At 49.6% G+C, this 19,699-nt stretch overlaps 1 protein-coding gene across 1 annotated transcript in view; it reads right to left on the bottom strand.

Annotated features, from left to right (window-relative positions):
* Positions 1–13,970: 13,970 nt before the first annotated feature.
* LOC140397237 (pleckstrin homology domain-containing family G member 3-like) overlaps positions 13,971–19,699 on the bottom strand; it is a 322,242-nt gene continuing 316,513 nt past the window's right edge. Inside the window, exons 19-20 of the mRNA XM_072486140.1 lie at positions 17,644–19,459; positions 13,971–15,340 (exon numbers count right to left, since the gene is read on the bottom strand). Of these exons, the coding sequence (XP_072342241.1) occupies positions 14,196–15,340; positions 17,644–19,459 (2,961 nt within the window). The 3' untranslated portion in view covers positions 13,971–14,195. The remainder of the gene's footprint in view (positions 15,341–17,643; positions 19,460–19,699) is intronic.

Raw genomic sequence — 19,699 nt, 5'->3', positions numbered from 1 at the left:
TTGATCTTGCCCCGCTGTGTATTGTTGAACATAAAGGCTACCGACCGTTGATCGGTTACGAGGGTGAACCTCCGACCAGCCAGGTAGTGCCTCCAATGCTGCACAGCTTCCACAATGGCTTGAGCTTCTTTTTCGACTGAGGAGTGTTGCATCTCGGAGGCGTTGAGGGTACGGGAAAAGAAGGCCACGGGCCTGCCTGCCTGGTTAAGGGTAGCAGCCAGGGCGACATCTGACACATCGCTCTCCACCTGGAAGGGGATGGACTCGTCCACCGCGTGCATCGCGGCTTTGGTAATATCTGCCTTGATGCAGCTGAAGGCCAGGCAGGCTCAGTCGGCAGAGGGAAGATGGTGGCTTTGATAAGTGGGCGGGCTTTGTCCGCGTAGTTGGGGACCCACTGGGCATAAGGGGCACATGCGGTCGGGGTCGGGCCCTAGGACTCCGTTTTCCACGACGTAGCCGAGGATGGCCAGTCGGGTTGTGCGGAAAACGCATTTCTCCTTGTTGTAGGTGAGATTGAGGGCTTGGGCGGTTTGGAGGAACTTCTGAAGGTTGGCGTCGTGGTCCTGCTGATCATGATAGTGATGTTGTCCAAGTATGGAAATGTGGCCCACAGCCCCTACTGGTCCACCATTCGGTCCATCGTTCTTTGGAAAACCGAGACCCCGTTGGTGACGCCGAAGGAGACCCGGAGGAAGTGGAAGAGGCGGCCGTCTGCCTCAACACCGTGTAGTGGCGATCTTCCAGGCGGATTGGAGGCTGGTGGTATGCGAACTTCAGATCTACCGTGGAGAACACCCAGTAGTGTGCAATCTGATTCACCATGTCCGCTATCCGGGGAAGGGGGTACGCATCAAGTTGCGTGTACCGGTTTATGGTTTGGCTATAGTCTACAACCATCTGGTTCTTTTCCCCGGTCCTGACGCCCACCACTTGGGCTCTCCAGGGGCTATTACCTCGATGATACCCTCCCTCAAGAGCGGCTGGACCTCTGACTTGGTAAAAGTCCTGTCCTGGGCACTGTACTGCCTGCTCCTGGTGGCGACGGGTTTACAGTCAGCGGTGAGGTTCGCGAAGAGCAGGGGAGTGGCGACCTTACATACGGTGAGAGGGGGTAGGGGCCCGCTGAACTTCAGGGTCAGGCTCCTGAGGTTGCACTGGAAGTCCAGTCCTAACGAGAGTAGCGCAGAGGTCGGGGTGGACATATAGTTTAAAATTGGCATACTCGGCGCCCTGTATCGCGAGGTTCGCGGCACAGTACCCCCGGATCTGCACTGAATGTGATCTGGAATCAAGGGAGATTGTTTGGAATGCGGGGGAAATTTGGAGAGAACAACGCCTTACCGTGTCTGGATGTATGAAGCTCTCCATGCTCTCAAAGTCAAACAGGCAGGGCGTTTTGTGCCCATTGACCCGGACGGTCATCATCGAGTTCCTGAGGTGCTTGGGCCGTGACTGGTCGAGGGTGACAGTGCCGAGCTGCTGGTAACTGGCATGGTCGGAGGTGGTGGGGCGGTCCCAAGATGGCAGCCCACGTCGGTCGCACGTGTCGGGCGGCATTGGAGATGGCAGCCAAGATGGCGGCCCCCATGAGTCGCACGTGGCGGGTAGGGTTAAAGATCGTGTCCGAAGGGGACTGTACCGGCAGGCACGCAGCCACACTGCGGGGTCTGCGGGCCTGTGAGTCTGAAAGTCGGGCCTGTGATTTAGAAGCTTTGGATCTGGCCAGGCAGACTTTGGCAAAGTGTCCTTTCTTGCCGCAGTCGCTACAGGTCGCGTTCCGAGCTGGGCAACGCTGCCTGAGGTGCTGGTTCTGACCGCAGAAATAGCAGGGCAGCCCCCAGGATTGGGCAGGCAGCCGCGTGGCACAGGCCAGGCAGTCGGCCTCTGGTCGGGTGTCCACGAGGGGATCGCGTGGTCGGAGGGGAAAGCATTGAGGTTCTGAAACCGCTACTTCTAATGAGGTGGATAGTTTTACCGTCTCTTCTAGGTCGAGGGCGCCCTTTTCGAGCAAGCGCTGTCTGACGTAGTTGGACCGGACTCCAGCCACATAGGCATCCCGGACGGCAGGTTCCATATGCTGCGAGGCCGTGACGCCCTTGTAGTTGCAGTTTCGAGCGAGTACCTTCAGATCGCGTAGGTATTCCTCCAGCGATTTCCCGGGTCGTTGACGAGTGGTGAGGAGATGCCGCGCAAACACTTCATTCACTGACCTCACGTACTGCTTTTTCAGGATCGCGACCGCGTCTGCGTACGTGGTCGCTTCCTCGATCTGCACGGAGATTCTGTGGTTCACCCGGGCATGGAGGAGACTCAGTTTCTGTTCCTTGGTGATGGTGGGTGAGGAGGAGGTGGCGAGGTAGGCCTGAAAACAGCGGAGCCAGTGCAAACAAATTCCTTTGGCTTCAGCTGCCTGTGGGTCGTGTTCCAGTCGATCAGGTTTGAGGGCTACTTCCATAGCGATATTGTAGCTGATTAAATTGATGCAACCATCAATTCACACGAGACGAAGAGTTGAAGTGAACAGTGTTTTTTTCAGCTAGAACTGTGCCTGCCTGCGACCGCTCTGTCCTGAGTGCCGCCTAAAGGCTGCAGCTCTATATACCTCCCCCGATGGGGCGGAGAGCCCACAAGAGCATCAACATAATACAGTATAATGTAATGCAATTATAATGGTGAATGGTAGCAGTAATACATTCACCACACAGGTGGATGGGGAAAATCAGGTTGGTAGTGGATCCCAAGAAATGGAATTTGTGGAATGTCTAAGAGATGTTTTTTTGGAGCAGCTTGTGACAGAGCTTACGAGGGAACAGGCAATTCTGGATTTAGTGATGTATAATGAGGCAGACTTGATTAGGGAACGCAAGGTGAAGGAACCCTTAGGGAGCAGTGACCACAATATGATAGAATTTACCCTGCAGTTTGAGAGGGAGCAGCTGCAATCAGATGTAACAGTATTATAATTAAATAAGGATAACTACAAAGACATGAGGGAGGAGCTGACCAGAGTTGATTGGAGAAGGAGCCCAGCAGGGAAAACACGTGGAACAGTAATGGCAGGAGATTTTGGGGGTTATTAGGGAGGCATAACAGAAATTCATCCCGAAGAGGAAACATGCTAATGGAAGGACAAGGCATCCATGGCTGATGAGGGATGTCAAGGACAGCATAAAGGCTAAGGAAAAAGCATACAAAGTGGCGAGATTTAGTGAGAAACCAGAAGATTGGGAAGCCTTTAAAAGCAAGCAGAGGGCAACTAAAAAAGCAATAAAGGGAGAGAAGATGAAGTATGAGTGCAAGCTAGCTAGTAATATAAAGGAAGATAGGAAGAGATTTTTTTCAATACATAAAAGGTAAGAGAGAGGCAAAAATAGACATTGGACCACTAGAAAATGTGGCTGGAGAAGTAATAATAGGAAACAAAGAAATGGCAAACAAACTGAATAGTTACTTTGCATCAGTCTTCACGGTGGAAGACACCAGTGGGATGCCAGAGCTCCAGGAAAACCAGGGGGCAGAGGTGAGTGCAGTGACCATTACTAAGGAGAAGGTTCTGGGGAAACTGAAAGGTCTGAAGGTGGATAAGTCACCTGGACCGGATGGACTACACCCCAGTGTCCTAAAAGAGATAGCTGAGGAAATTGTGGAGGCATTAGTGATGATCTTTCAGGAATCACTGGAGGCAGGAAAGGTCCCAGAGGACTGGAAGGTGGCTAATGTAACACCACTGTTTAAGAAGGGAGGGAGGCAGAAGACGGGAAGTTATAGGCCGATTAGTCTGACTTCGGTCATTGGTAAGATTTTAGAGTCTGTTATTAAAGATGAGATCGCAAAGCACTTGGAATTGCATGATAAAATAGGACTGAGTCAGCACGGCTTTGTCAAAGGGAGGTCGTGTCTAACAAATCTGTTAAGAGTTCTTTGAGGAGGTAACAAGCAAGTTAGACAAAGGCGAACCAGTGGATGTGATTTACAGTGGCGCGAATACAAGCCCAGGGATGTACTTCTGAGGCTGTATAATGCTCTGGTCAGACCCCATTTGGAGTATGGAGAGCAGTTTTGGGCCCCATAACTAAGGAAGGATGTGCTGGCCTTGGAAAGGGTCCCGAGGAGGTTCACAAGAATGATCCCTGGAATGAAGAACTTGTCGTATGACGACTCTGGGTCTGTACTCGTTATAGTTTAGAAGGGTGAGAGGGGATCTTATTGAAACGTACAAGATACTGCAAGGCCTGGATAGAGTGGACGTGGAGAGGATGTTTCCACTTGAAATGAAAATCGCTTATTGTCACAAGTAGGCTTCAAATGAAGTTACTGTGAAAAGCCCCTAGTTGCCACATTCCGGCGCCTGTTCGGGGAGGCTGTTACGGGAATTGAACCGTGCTGCTGGCCTGCCTTGGTCTGCTTTCAAAGCCAACGATTTAGCCCTGTGCTAAACAGCCCCTAGGCTGTAGACTTGTAGGAAAAACAAGAACCAGAGCACACCATCTTAGATTAAAGGGACGATCCTTTAAAACAGAGATGAGGAGGAATTTTTTCAGCCAGAGGATGGTGAATCTGTGGAACTCTTCCGCAGAAGGCTGTGGAGGCCAAATCACAGTGTTTTTAAGACAGAGATAGATAGGTCCTTAATTAATAAGGGGATCAGGGGTTATGGGGAGAAGGCAGGAGAATGGGGGGGAGAAAATATCAGCCATGATTGAATGGCGGAGCAGACTCGATGGGCCAAAAGGCCTCCGCCTGCTCCTACCTTCCATGTATCTAGATGGACATTGTGTACTGACAAATACGTTCTTATCTTCTCTCTCCCTTTTTTACCCTTAGGTGAATAGTGGGGAAGTGCTGGAAGGATTCCCAAGCTGATTTTGAACCGCATCATTGTACCATAGAATGTACAGTGCAGAAGGAGGCCATTCGGCCCATCAAGTCTGCAGCAGCTCTTGGAAAGAGCACCCTACATAAGCCCACGCCTCCACTCTATCCCAGTAACCTCAGCTAACCTTGTTTTTTAGACACTAAGGGCAATTTATCATGGCCAATCCACCTAACCTGCATATCTTTGGACTGTGGGAGGAATCCGGAGCAGCTGGAGGAAACCCACGCAGACATGGGGAGAACGTCCAAACGACACCAGACAGTGGCCCAAGCTGGGAATCAAACCTGGGACCCTGGAGCTGTAAAGCAACTGTGCTAACCACTGTGCTACCGTGCTGCCCATCGTGAACACTCCTTCCATGGCCAATAGGTCCTGGTGATGGACTTGAACCCGGAGCTTCTGGTTCAAGAGATAGAGGTGCTATCCACTGTGCCATAAGACCGTTACTATATCTAATAAGCTGACTCTATAGCCACCCTGTATACCGAAGGACTCCTGCAGTTTGTATAATCAGGTCAGCCGTGGTCTGGCTAGTCTCCGAAATATCCACACTGTTGTGCTTACCTTCACCTGTGATGTGTAATTGTTTTGGTGCCAACTGTCTCTACCTCTCACCCAGTTGACTATTCTCCACCTTTTGGAGAATGCTGCTCAACCACCGTGGGCATCATACCTGAGCACTACCCAGCTCACATGTACTTCACATAAAAGTAGGCCATTCAACCTATTGAGCCTGCTCCTTAGCTGATCATCCACCTCAATACCTTTGGGCGGCATAAGCACAGTGGTTAGCACTGTTGCTTCACAGTGCCAGGATCCTAGGTTTGCTTCCCAGCTTGGGTCACTGTGCAGACTCTGCACATTCTCCCCTTGTCTGCGTGGGTTTCCTCCTGGTGCTCCGGTTTCCTCCCACAAGCCCCGAAAGACGTGCTTGTTAGGTCATTTGCACATTCTGAATTCGCCGTGTACTCGAACAGACGCCGGAATGTGTCGACTAGGGGCTTATCACAGTAACTTCATTGCGGCGTTAATGTAAACCTACTTGTGACAATAAAGATTATCATTTTCCTGTACTATCCCCATAATTCCTTTATGCCATTGGTATTTAGAAATCTATTAACCTGCTTTAAACATATTCAATGGCTGAGCTGTCGTGGCCCTTGGGTAGAGAATTTCAAAGATTCATAACCCTCTTCTCCTCATCTCAGTCCGAAGAGGCTTCCCCCTTCCAGGATAGCGAGCAGCAATCTGAATTCTAACTGATTCTAACCCTCCTTCAAAATGTAGTGAACCCAATTGTATAACTTCAACAACTTGCATTTCTATAGCACCTTATAAGATAGTCAAGCATCTTCATAGGAATTATACCAAACAATCTGACAGAGCCACATGGGTTCTGGGGCATGCATGTTCACCAAACCTTGATCAAAGAAGTGGGTAATTAAAGAGCATCTTAAAAAATAGAGTGCTTTAGAGATAGAATTCCAGAGCTGAAGGCCGCAGCAGCTGAAAACACAGCTGCCTATAAAAATGAGAATGTGGAAGAGGTCAGGATTTGATGCAAGCTATGGCTCAGTGGAATTACTGTGCTGCAAGTCAGAAGATTATAAGAACATAAGTACTAGGAGCAGGAGTAGGCCATCTGGCCCTTCGAGCCTGCTCCACCATTCAATGAGATCATGGCTGATCTTTTGTGGACTCAGCTCCACTTACCCCGAACACCATAACCCTTTATTCTTCAAAAAAAACTATCTATCTTTATCTTGAAAACATTTAATGAAGGAGCCTCAACTGCTTCACTGGGCAAGGAATTCCATAGATTCACAACCCTTTGGGTGAAGAAGTTCCTCCTAAACTCAGTCCTAAATCTACTTCCCCTTATTTTGAGATTATGCCCCCTAGTTTTGCTTTCACCCACCAGTGGAAACAACCTCCCCGTATCTATCCTATCTATTCCCTTCATAATTTTATATGTTTCTATAAGATCCCCCCTCATCCTTCTAAATTCCAACGAGTACAGTCCCAGTCTACTCAAAATGGATAACCTGACATTTGTGAGGTTGGCTGTTTGAGCCCCAGTCCAGAAACTTGTGTGCACAATGCAGGGGCTCAGCTGGTGCAGTACTGAGATAGAGCTACACGGTTGGAAATGCACGTTAAACCACCTGACCTCGGGTGCAACTAAAAGGTCTCCTAATTCTAATTTTAATAAGAACAAGGAGTTCCTGACCAATATCACATTACTGTTTGTGGGAGCTTGCTGCATTCCCTACATTACAACAGTTAGGCTGTGAAGTGGGATGCCCTGTGTTTGTGAAAGGCACTACAGTAAGACAGGCTCTTTCATACTAATGGTTCACTAGTTCTCAGTGCACCTCCCTGGCACAGTGCTGCAATTGGTTGTTAAATTGTACTTGTAGACATCCTGAGGTCACCAAAGATGTGACATAAAGGCAAGTTCTTCAATTTCCTCTTCTCTACCTTTTATCAAGTTGTCTGGATCAACATTTTTAAAAAGAAGTATTTTTATTCCAAATTTTCAACATTTTTACCATTTACAACAAACAAATCCCTCCCAACACATTAAACCTACCCCCCCCCCCCCACCTTTCCTTCAACGCTCCAAAATGAACAAACCCCAAGTATTGTGGAACCCATCACTCGACCCCTTAAGAGCAAATTTCACTTTCCCCATGGCTAAGAACTCCAGCAGGTCCTCCTGCCACGCTGAGGCACAGGGTGGAAAAGCCGACCTCCACCCCAACAGGACCTGCCTATGAGCAATCAGCGAGGCGAAGGCAAAGACATCTGTAACTCCGGCCTGTCCAACACCCCGAATATGGCTTCTAGGAGACCAGTCTCCAAGTCTACATGCAGAACCCTCAAAATGGTGCAGGAAACAGCACTCCAAAACCTTTCCAGCTTCGGGCAGGATCAAAACATATGCACATAGTTCGCACGACCCATCCCACATCACTCACAGACGTCCTCTACGCCTTGAACGTCCTAGACTTTGTCATGCGAGCCCTATAGCCATATCAGCCCCAGCCTCACACATGAATCGAAGCATTCACCCTCCGCAGCACCTGACATCACAATCCCGCCTCCAGCGCCGCTCAAAGCTCTTCTTCCCACTTCACCTTAACCCCCTCCATGGACACCCTAGCCTCCTCCAAAATCCTTCCCTAAATCATCAAGACAACCTCCGCCCCCCCCCCCCCCCCCCCCCACCCCCCCCCCCCCCCCCCCCCCACTGCCTGATAGTACCTGCCTTCCTCACAAAGTCCCGCACCTGCATATACCGGAAACTTTCACCTGCGTCAACCCAAACTTTTCATTCTGCTCCTCCAAGCTTGCAAACCACCCTTCCAGAAACAGATCCCTCATCTCCTAATCCCCTTCTCTTCCCATCCCTGGAACCTCTCATCCATCCTCCCAGCTCAAACCCATGATTTCACCTGATCGACATTGCCCCGACCCCGTTCTCAACCTAAAATGCTGCCAAAACTCCCTCCAAATCTTCAGCGTGGCAACCACCACCGGACACACCAAATACTTCCCTGGTGCCATCAGGAGCGGTGCCGTTGCCCATGCCCGCAACCTCGACTCCCTACATGAACCCGCCTCCAACATCACCCATAAAGCCCCCAACCTCCCTATTCCATCCCTGAACCTTCTCTGCATTCGCCGCCCAATAATATTACATCAAATTCAGGAGGTCTAGCCCCACCGCCTGCCGTCCCCTCTGCAGTATCACCTTCCTTAACCTCGCCACCTGCCCAGCCCTGCCAAACGAGGAGATCAGCCTATCCACCCTCCTGAAAAATGTCTTGGGCAAAAAGACCGGCAGGCACTGAAACAAAAACAAGAATCACGGAAAAATATTCACCTTTACTGCCTGTAGCCCGCCTCCAAAGACAGAGGAAAATTGCCCCACCTCAACAAATCAGCCTTCACCCTCCCCACCAAGCTGGAGAAATTAAACTTCCAGAGACCTAGCACTGCCAGATACTTAAAATGAGATGATGCCAGACAAAATGGCAGCCCCCATCCCATCCCCGCTCCCTACTCTGGAGAGGAGACCATAAAGAACTCACTTTTCCCCAAATTCAACTGATACCCAGAGAACGTCCCAAATCTGTGAAGCAAACCCATTATGTTCCCCACCTAAGAGCCCAGCTCTGAAATATCTAACACGTCATCCGCACACAAGGACACCTTATGTTCCATTCCACTCCCCCCTCGTATCCCTTCCCCAACCCCAAGCTCCTCAGCGCAAAGGCCAAGGGCTCTGTAGTCAATACAAATAGAAGGGGGGACATGGGAACCCCTGCCTCGTCCCCGGTACTATGTAAAATACACTGAATACATGTTATTTGTGCGCACGCTCGCCATCGGCTCCTTATACAGCTATGCCACAAACTTTGGCCCAATCCCAAATTTCTCCAACACCACCATCAAATAACTCCACTCCACCCGATCAAACGCCTTTTCCGCATCGAATGCCACCACGACCTCCATCTCCCTCCCCTCTGCCGGAGAAAGCATCATATTTAGCAGCCTCCTCACATTCGATAACAACTGTTGCCCTTGCCGAACCCGGTCTGATCCTCCCCAATCACTCTCAGAAGGCACCCCTTCAACCTTCACGCCTTTGCCAATATCTTGGTGTCCACATTCAGCAGAGATATGGGCCTGTACGGCCGGATCCTTGTCCTTCTTAAGCAGCAACGAGATCGAGGCCTGTCCCATCTTTTTCAGCAACCCGCTGTCCATCATGGCCTCAAACATTTCCACCATCAACGACATCAGCTTATCCTAAAATCTTTCATAAAATTCGACCGGGAACACATCTGGCCCCGCCCCCTTTCCTGCCTGCATCTTCCAGATTGCCACCTCCACTGCCTCTACCCTCATTGGCTCCTCCAGCCCTGCCCTCTCCACCTCACCCAAACTCGGTCATTCTAACCCCCCCCCCCCCCCCCCCCCCCCCCCCCAGAAACTCCCTCATCTCCCACTCATCCTCTGGTGGCTCCTGCTTATACAAGTCCCTATAAAACACCTCAAACACCTTATTAATCTGTTCTGGAGCCGCCACCAACTCCCCCGTCATCTCCCTCACCGCATCCTCCCTATGAAGCTTACCTGCTAACATACGGACCTCCCCGTATTCATAAACAGCCTCCCCTGCCCTTCTCAACTGATACGCCGCATTCCCCGTGGACAGCAGGTCGAACCTCTCCTGCAACCCCTTCCTCTTTGCCAGGAGCCCCCGATCCGGGTCCCCCGCATGCCTCCCAACCACCTCCCAAATCTCTTCTACCAACTGTTGGCATTCCTCCCTCTCCTTCCTATCCACCTTGGCCTTAAACAAGATCACTTCTCTCCTCACCACCACCTTCCGAGCCTCCCAAATGCTGACTGCGAGACCTCCCCTGTGCAATTGGCCCCACATACTCCTCAATCACCTTCCCTATCTTGTCACAGAAACTTCAATCCGCCAATAACTCCACATCCAGTCATCCAATGTGGAGCGTGATCCAAGGTCACAATTGTCAAATACTCTGCCCTCTTAAACTTCGACCAAAAGTGCCTTCCCCGCCACAAAAAGTCAAGGCTCGTGCACCAGGAAGAACAATGAATACTCCCAGTCCCTCAGTATAAAAATCTCCACGGGTCAACGCCACCCACCCATCTCCCTCATGAGCCCGGCCAACACCTTTACCGCCAACCCCCTTCCCCTCTCTCTGAATACCCCATCCATTTCCTCTTGCAAGCACCCCACCCAGTATTGATCCCTGGATCAACATTTCTTGATGATCAACCACTACTCACCCTGGCTTTCTCTCCTTTTCCTCAAGGCTAGATTCGGAACTTGGAAAAGAGCTGGCTCAAATGTATGCATTACCCTGGTCATTCGATTTGTGATCAGGGGCAGAAACCCCAGGCTAGATTGGAGCCTCCAAAGTTTGGGGCACATTGAAGCCAATTGTAACAACCAACCCAACACAGAATGAGGTATTGAACCCAAACATTTCACACAGGACATTAACCCATGGAACTACTCAAGTAGTTCCCAGGCACTGAAAAGTACAGAACAACTTGCGTTTATGTAGCACCTTTAACATGGTAAAACCTCCCAACTTCCTTCACAGAAGTTATGAGATACATAAAGGCATATTAGGACAGGCAACCAAAAGCTTGGTCAAAGAAGTAGGTTTTAAGGGGGGTTTTAAGGAAGAGAGAGAGAGAGAGAGAGAGAGAGAGAGAGGCAGAAAAGCTTAGTGAAGGAATTCCAGAGATTAGGGCCTAGCCAGTTGAAGGCATGGCTGCCAACGGTAGATCTAATATAACTGGATGTGGAGATGCCGGCGTTGGACTGGGGTGAGCACAGTACGAAGTCTTACAACACCAGGTTAAAGTCCAACAGGTTTGTTTTGATGTCACTAGCTTTCGGAGCGCTGCTCCTTCCTCAGGTGAATGAAGAGGTCTGTTCCAGAAACACATATATAGACAAATTCAAAGATGCCAAACAATGCTAGGAATGCGAGCATTAGTAGGTGATTAAATCTTTACAGATCCAGAGATGGTTTTTAAAGAGGTGTGAATTGTATCAAGCCAGGACAGTTGGTAGGATTTTGCAGGCCAGATGGTGGGGGATGAATGTAATGTGACATGAATCCCAGGTCCCGGTTGAGGCCGCACTCATGTGTGCGGAACTTGGCTATAAGTTTCTGCTCGGCGATTCTGCGTTGTCGCGGGTCCTGAAGGCCGCCTTGGAGAACGCTTTCCCGGAGATCAGAGGCTGAATGCCCTTGACTGCTGAAGTGTTCCCCGACTGGAAGGGAACATTCCTGCCTGGTGATTGTTGCGCGATGTCCGTTCATTCGTTGTCGCAGCATCTGCATGGTCTCGCCAATGTACCACGCTTCGGGACATCCTTTCCTGCAGCGTATGAGGTAGACAACGTTGGCCGAGTCGCACGAGTATGTACCGCGTACCTGGTGGGTGGTGTTCTCACGTGTAATAGTGGTATCCATGTCGATGATCTGGCACGTCTTGCAGAGATTGCCATGACAGGGTTGTGTGGTGTCGTGGTCACTGTTCTGAAGACTGGGTAGTTTGCTGCAAACAATGGTTCGTTTGAGGTTGCGCGGTTGTTTGAAGGCAAGTAGTGGGGGTGTGGGGATGACCTTGGCAAGATGTTCATCGTCATCAATGACGTGTTGAAGGCTGTGAAGAAGATGACGTAGTTTCTCCGCTCCGGGGAAGTACTGGACGACGAAGGGTATTCTGTCGGTTGTGTCCCATGTTTGTCTTCTGAGGAGGTCGGTCCGGTTTTTCGCTGTGGCGCATTGGAACTGTCGATCGATGAGTCGAGTGCCATATCCCGTTCGTACGAGGGCATCTTTCAACGTCTGTAGATGTCTGTTACGCTCCTCCTCGTCTGAGCAGATCCTGTGTATACGGAGCGCTTGTCCATAGGGGATGGCTTCTTTAATGTGTTTAGGGTGGAAGCTGGAGAAGTGGAGCATCATGAGGTTATCCGTGGGTTTGCGGTAAAGCGAAGTGCTGAGGTGACCGTCCTTGATGGAGACGAGTGTGTCCAAGAATGCAACTGATTTTGGAGAGTAGTCCATGGTGAGTCTGATGGTTGGATGGAACTTATTAATGTCATCGTGTACTCCGTATACACAGGATCTGCTCAGACGAGGAGGAGCGTAACAGACATCTACAGATGTTGAAAGATGCCCTCGTACGAACGGGATATGGCACTCGACTCATCGATCGACAGTTCCAACGCGCCACAGCGAAAAACCGGACCGACCTCCTCAGAAGACAAACATGGGACACAACCGACAGAATACCCTTCGTCGTCCAGTACTTCCCCGGAGCGGAGAAACTATGTCATCTTCTTCACAGCCTTCAACACGTCATTGATGACGATGAACATCTTGCCAAGGTCATCCCCACACCCCCACTACTTGCCTTCAAACAACCGCGCAACCTCAAACGAACCATTGTTTGCAGCAAACTACCCAGTCTTCAGAACAGTGACCACGACACCACACAACCCTGTCATGGCAATCTCTGCAAGATGTGCCAGATCATCGACATGGATACCACTATTACACGTGAGAACACCACCCACCAGGTACGCGGTACATACTCGTGCGACTCGGCCAACGTTGTCTACCTCACACGCTGCAGGAAAAGATGTCCCGAAGCGTGGTACATTGGCGAGACCATGCAGACGCTGCGACAACGAATGAACGGACATCGCGCAACAATCACCAGGCAGGAATGTTCCCGTCCAGTCGGGGAACACTTCAGCAGTCAAGGGCATTCAGCCTCTGATCTCCGGGTAAGCGTTCTCCAAGGCGGCCTTCAGGACCCGCGACAACGCAGAATCGCCGAGCAGAAACTTATAGCCAAGTTCCGCACACATGAGTGCGGCCTCAACCGGGACCTGGGATTCATGTCACATTACATTCATCCCCCACCATCTGGCCTGCAAAATCCTACCAACTGTCCTGGCTTGACACAATTCACACCTCTTTAACCTGGGGTTACCCCATTTCTGGATCTGTAGAGATTTAATCACCTGCTAATGCTCGCATTCCTAGCATTGTTTGGCATCTTTGAATTTGTCTATATATGTGTTTCTGGAACAGACCTCTTCATTCACCTGAGGAAGGAGCAGCGCTCCGAAAGCTAGTGACATCGAAACAAACCTGTTGGACTTTAACCTGGTGTTGTAAGACTTCGTACTGTAATATAACTGGAGAAGCTTCAAGAGGCCGGAGGAATGCAGAGATGTTAGAGGCTTGCAGGTTGGAGGAGCTTACAGAGGTCAGGAAGGATGAGGTCATCACCTCGTGAAAAGATAATTCATGTAACTGAGGAGAAGGGGGAAATGCCAAAGCTCTTTCTGGAAGGAAGGAAGTTGATAAGTATGAAGTCGGAGGGTCCCACATCAATGGAGGCTCAGCAAGTTTGAATAGGTGGACTGGAATTACCAGGACAGTGACCATGGAATTTAAAAAGAGTACTTAATTTACAAATTAACACAATTGTGCACAAAACAAAGGTCTGTTCAATTAAAAATTTATTGAGGATTGATAAATAAATTGGCTAAGCATCGGGATACCATTTACTAGTTTCAGTTTCTAGACATTTCAGTAAAGGTCTGGTTAATATTCTAGGCCTCCTGTCAAAAAGAAATACCACATCTTGAACAATATTTTACACCCATTTGACCAGGTACAGTGGTTTGATATGCAATAAGCATCTGAGAACGAAGCCAGCTTACGCTTTACATGGCCGAACTCAGGCTTTGAAACTTGTCTCTCAGGTTTTTCACCAGGCCTTGTTGACCCAGGTCAGTCCTCCTGCTCAGCTGGCTCATCTCCTTCCTTGGTTCTGACAGCTGGTTGGTCGAGGAGACCTCCTTCTCAGCTCCCTTGGAACTACGGGGCTTGGCCGTTGAGTTGGCAGGCCCTTGCCTCCAGCTCTTACCCTCACTCTCTTGCCTCATCTTGTACTCCTCTGACTCTTGGTAGGCCCTGCACCTTTCCACAACCGCCCGAATGGAGATCTTCTCGTGCGACGTGGGAGACCTGATTTGGACATAACCCTCACCGCTGCCGCCTTTGGTGACCTGATCGTTCCTATGGCTGCTCAAACCATCCCCGGCACACGGCAAGTTCTCCAAGATAATTACTGTCTGATCGTCTTGCAGTGTGAACTCTGAAGAAACATAGTGAGTGCTTTCAGCATCTTCAGTAAAGTGGCAGTGCTTGCTGTCTGAACTGGAACTTTGTTCAGCACATCTAAAGTCCGGTGAAGCAGTCCTCGAGCACATCACATGGTTTCTGAAGGAACTCTCGGGCGCTGTCTGCAGAAGATACTGGATGGAAGAGTCAGAATGCAACTGTTTCCTCACCCCAGTTCCGGGAGCTGTCTTGGACAATTGAACTTTTGCATTGGATGGTTTAGAACTGTCCTCGTGTTCCGGAGAACTGAAATGGGACAGCCTGCCTTCCATCATTCCATTCGGCATGGACATGCTCTTGGCAACTCGGCCTAGTTTTGAGTAGGCACCCTCGGTCGGCCTCAAGAGGTTTGCTGCGGCTGCCCTTTGCGTAGCCATTTTCGCAAATTGACCGTCCACGGAGGCATACTTGGAACGGAGCTCCCGAACATCGGGCCATAGGAAGGTTTCCATTTCAGTAGGGCTCAGGGGACTCCTGGAATGGAACCTCGTTGGAGATACTAAATTTGGGCTGATGACAGAACGTCTAGGGGAAGGGATCCTCGTGAAAAATGGAAGGAATGCTTGCGAATCCTTGCTTGGAGACGGGGTACTGGGTTCTTCCATCAAAGGCGCCAACAGCATCTGTTCTTGAATAATGACATGCTCATAGCGAGGCAAGGACAGTGTCACCTTCGGCTCATCTGCTGGAGGTTAAAGAGAAACAAATAAATTCACCAAAAAGAGCAATTCTTGGTCACTAACAACACAGGTACAGCGGTTTAAATATTCTAATCTTCTCAGTTCAACTGCTTGGAGAAGGTGCAGAGGAGATTTACTGGATTGGTACTGGCCAGCTTAGCTCAGTTAGTTGGACAGCTGGTTCGTGATGCAGAGCGAGGCCAGCAGCGCGGAATCAATTCCCGTACCAGCTGAGGTCATTCATGAAGGCTCCGCCTTCTCAACCTTGCCCCTCGCCTGAGGTGTGGTGATCCTCACGTTAAATCACCACCAGTCATCTCCCCTCCTCAAAGGGGAAAGCAGCCTATGGTCATCTGGGACTAAGGCAACTTAAGCTAACAGTTAAGCCTACAATGAGGGATTTCAAACATGCTGAGGGGCTGGAGAAACTGGTAGCATTCGCCTGAGTGAAGCAAAGCCTGAGGGGAGATTTAATAGAGCGGTTCAAAATTATGAAAGGTTATGACAGATTAAATAAGGAACTAGGGTGGCACAGTGCGCAGTGGTTAGCACTGCTGCCTCATGGCGCTGAGGACCCAGGTTCGATCCCGGCCCCGGGTCACTGTCCGTATGGAGTTTTCACATTCTTTTCGCGTCTGCGTGGATCTCACCCCCACAACCCAAAGATGTTCAGGGTAGGTGGATTGACCACACTAAATTGCTCCTTTATTGCAAAAATAAAAGAAACAAAAATGAGGAACTGTTTCTGCAGGAGGAGAGTTGATAATCAAAAGAAAAATTTCTGATAATTAGGGAGGGGGGGAACGCAGAGGGAGAATTGATTCATGAAGCAGTTGGTGTTCTCCTGTCTGTCGGTTTTGTATATGGACAAAATTATTCTACTACAAGTGACTCACCCAGAACCTGTCTACCATCTACAAGGGATGAGTCAAGAATGTGATGAAATTCTCCCCACTTGCCTGGATGAGTGCAGCTCCAACAACACTCAAGATAATCAATACCACCCAGGACAAAGCAGCTCGATTGATTGGCACCCCATCCACAAAATGTCACTCCCTCCACTACCAATGAATGTACAGTGGCAGCCGTGTGTACCATCTACAGGATGCACTGCAGGAACTCACCAAGTTCCTGAGACCACCTTCCAAACCCATGACCTACCATCTGGAAGGACAAGGGCAGCAGATATAAGGGAACACCACCACCCGGAGGTTCCCATCCAAGTCACCCACCACGACTTGGAAATATATTGCCGTTCCTTCACTGTTGCTGGCTTAAAATGCTGAAACTCCTTCCTTAACAGCACTGTGAGGTATACCTACACCACATGGTATGCGGTGGTTCAAAAAGGCAGCTCATCACCACCGCAAGGGCAGTTAGGGATGGGCAATAAATGCCGGCCTAGCCGATGATGCCCACATTCTATGAATGAGAACAATAAATAAATGAGATATTAAGACAGGTAGCCAAAAATGTGGTCAAAGAGGTAAGTTCTATGGTGTGCCTTAAAGGAGGGAGAAATGTAGGGAGGTAGAGTGGTTTACAAAGGGAATTCCATAGCTCAGAGTCGAGGCAGCTGAAGGCCTGGCCACAAGAATTGGAGGAGCTCAGAGATTATTCCGTATTCACCTGACAGATGAACATTAATTCCCAAACTGTGGACAGAAAGCTGTGCAACACTTGCTGTGAAAGAAAGCTCATGATAGCAAATGTATTCATTTTGATTATTCCAGTGCCCTCATGGCCAGCCTCCCACCTTGCATCCTCTGTGAACTCCACCAAAACTCTACTGTCCAAACCGTACATGGCCCAAGTCTCATTTATTCTTTGCTTGCTGGCCCACATTGGCTCCTGGTTCAGCAATGCCTTGATTTTAAAATCCTCGTCCTGGCGTTAAAATCCCTCCACAGACTCACCCTCCCCATCTTTATACACCTCTGGCCCTACAACCTCCTGCGATCTCTGTGCTCCTCCAACTCTCGTCTCTTGTCCTTCTCCAATTTATATCACTCGAGCATTGGCAGCCATGTCTGCAATTCTATCTCTACAAACATCCACTTCAGGATCTTTCATTCAACCTCAAAGTCTACATCTTTGACCAAGCTTTTGGCGACTTGGTCTAGTTGCCCCTTATGTGGTTCAGTGTCAAATTTTGTTGGAAAGCATCTTGGGACGTTTTATGTGAAAGAGACATTATAAATGGAAGTTGTCTGTCTGAGTACAGAGATCATATTGTAGTTGTTCGTAACACAAGCAAATACGAAGTGTTTATAGGTAATAACAAGGAAAATAAGAAAAGAGCACTCACCATCAACAACCATTTCCTTCTGGTCTTCCTGAAGATCAGGCAACTTGTCCATTTCATTTTCCCTTTCCTCTTCATCGTTCATCAGCTCCTCCTCCAAATGCTGCCTTCTCTTTCGAACCACTGGTTTGCTGTTTTTAATTCGTTGACTGTATATCCTGGCCAGTTGGTAGACCTTGGTCTTCATTTTTTCGGTCACCTCTCTCAGCAGCTCTTCACTCTGGGCCCTCGTCCCTGCCTGAGCTACGTGCGGTCTCGTGCTTGGAGCTAGACGGTCGTGCCTCTTCTGAGTAAAGCTGGAACGGGTGTGTGGCAGTGCGGTTTTGTTCTCTGATCCTGAGCACTTGGGCAGCTGGACACACAAAGGTGCTTGAGACAACGAAGCAGATTTGTGGACAAACAACAGATCTTCCACATTCTTACTGTCGCCAGTTTCTGCGATACTCTTTGGTCTTCCTTGCAGCCCACTTTCACAAGCAAAGCTTGCTGGAGAGGAAAGGGGTGACTCTTCCTTTATGGCACTTAGATCGCTGTCTTCCACAATAACCAATGGCTCGTTGAAGTCCAGGCCAAAAATGATTCTGCCGTTGCTGAGTTGTTTTATTTGGCATTGTTCGAGGTTCTCAACTTCCCTTTTCTTCAGCATCTCAGAGTTAGGCTCAAACACCTCAGGTTTTAGCGTTGCCTCATGTTTCTGCTCCACCCTCTTTGGAGGCTCTGCTGCACTATCAGGCATGTTCTCCATCACTTGCCAGATCTTGATCATTTCCACTGAAGGCCGGAATTCGTTTTCTACAATTGGGTCCTGGGAAAGGGAGTTGGTGTCCCTCGAAAAATCCAAAGGTGGGCTTTCCTCCACAGGGTCATTGAAATCTGGTTGCCGAGGTTCTGAAAGTGCACTTGATCCTAGAGAAGAGGAGTGGGAGTTTCTTTGGGTAGTTGGCAGGTCAAGCAAGGCGCACGTTGATGGCCCATTACCAAAGCTGACAGCAGCATTGGAAGCAGCAAACCGTTTCCTCAACATGGCCTCTCTCAAATCCTCTTCCTTGTTTTGACTATTTAATTTGGAGATGGAGTTCCTGACCAGGCCTGCTGGGATGTAAGACAGGCTTTCTCGCCTTCTGATACTGAAGTTGGCATCTTCATGCTCTGCATTATCGTAGTAACTCTTAATCTTCTCAATGAGCAGGCGATCCTGCCTGGACAGCGTGGAGTCCCGTCTTCTCGGAATATTCCTATCCGCCTCTGATGACACATCCTCTAGGTTGCTGAGGTTGGGCTCATCAAATTGCTTCTCCTGGCTATTGTTTGCTTGAGAAACACTCACTTGGCAGTCGGCGCTCGTGTCAAATGTGCCACTGTTCCACAGCACATTGTCGCCGTTCTCGAGGCTACTTTGTCTGCTCGTCACCTTTGGTGTTGGGCAGCCGTACGACCTCCCATCATCTGCCGCCAAACTATTACGCCTTGACCGGCTATTCATAAAGTGACCTGCGATGAAGCTGGCCTGCCCTAGCACCGACGGTGGGAGAATGCTCCGTGGATTGCGTTCTTGCTCTTCCTCGTCTGTCGACTCTTCGCTGCTGAGGTGTTTCGGTTCCTCACCTGCCTCGTTAAAGGAGCACTCTGTGGCAGACACCACGGCCCCCCGCACTGAATCACTCACTTCAACATCCACCTGCTCCAGGACTTCAGCTACCTCCTTTGTTTCCTCTGGACTATGTGCAGTCTCGGAGTCAGACTGGATCTCCTCAAGGGCAGACTGGCAGGCTTCAGTGACCATCTGCTGAACAGATATCGGTTCCACACCAGGAGTGAGCTGAGGATGACAAGAATATGCAGAAGGTGATCAGGGCAACAGAGGCATATATAAATGACAGGGGACACTCCCCCCTCCCACTTAAGATAGTGAATGATTCTGGCAGATGCTGATAAATTCATCCTTGTTCGCTGTACAGTGCCCAAAGGGGAGTGTAGCTTAGAGATGGGCTGCTAGACCAGCACTCTTCCTCCTACCACCCACTCCCTTTGTGCACAGAATGAGACCATTCCATTCTCA

This window comes from Scyliorhinus torazame, chromosome 2 (genome assembly GCF_047496885.1).
Source record: "Scyliorhinus torazame isolate Kashiwa2021f chromosome 2, sScyTor2.1, whole genome shotgun sequence".
Lineage (NCBI taxonomy): Eukaryota > Metazoa > Chordata > Chondrichthyes > Carcharhiniformes > Scyliorhinidae > Scyliorhinus > Scyliorhinus torazame.
This window is presented reverse-complemented; position numbering and strand designations above follow the sequence as displayed.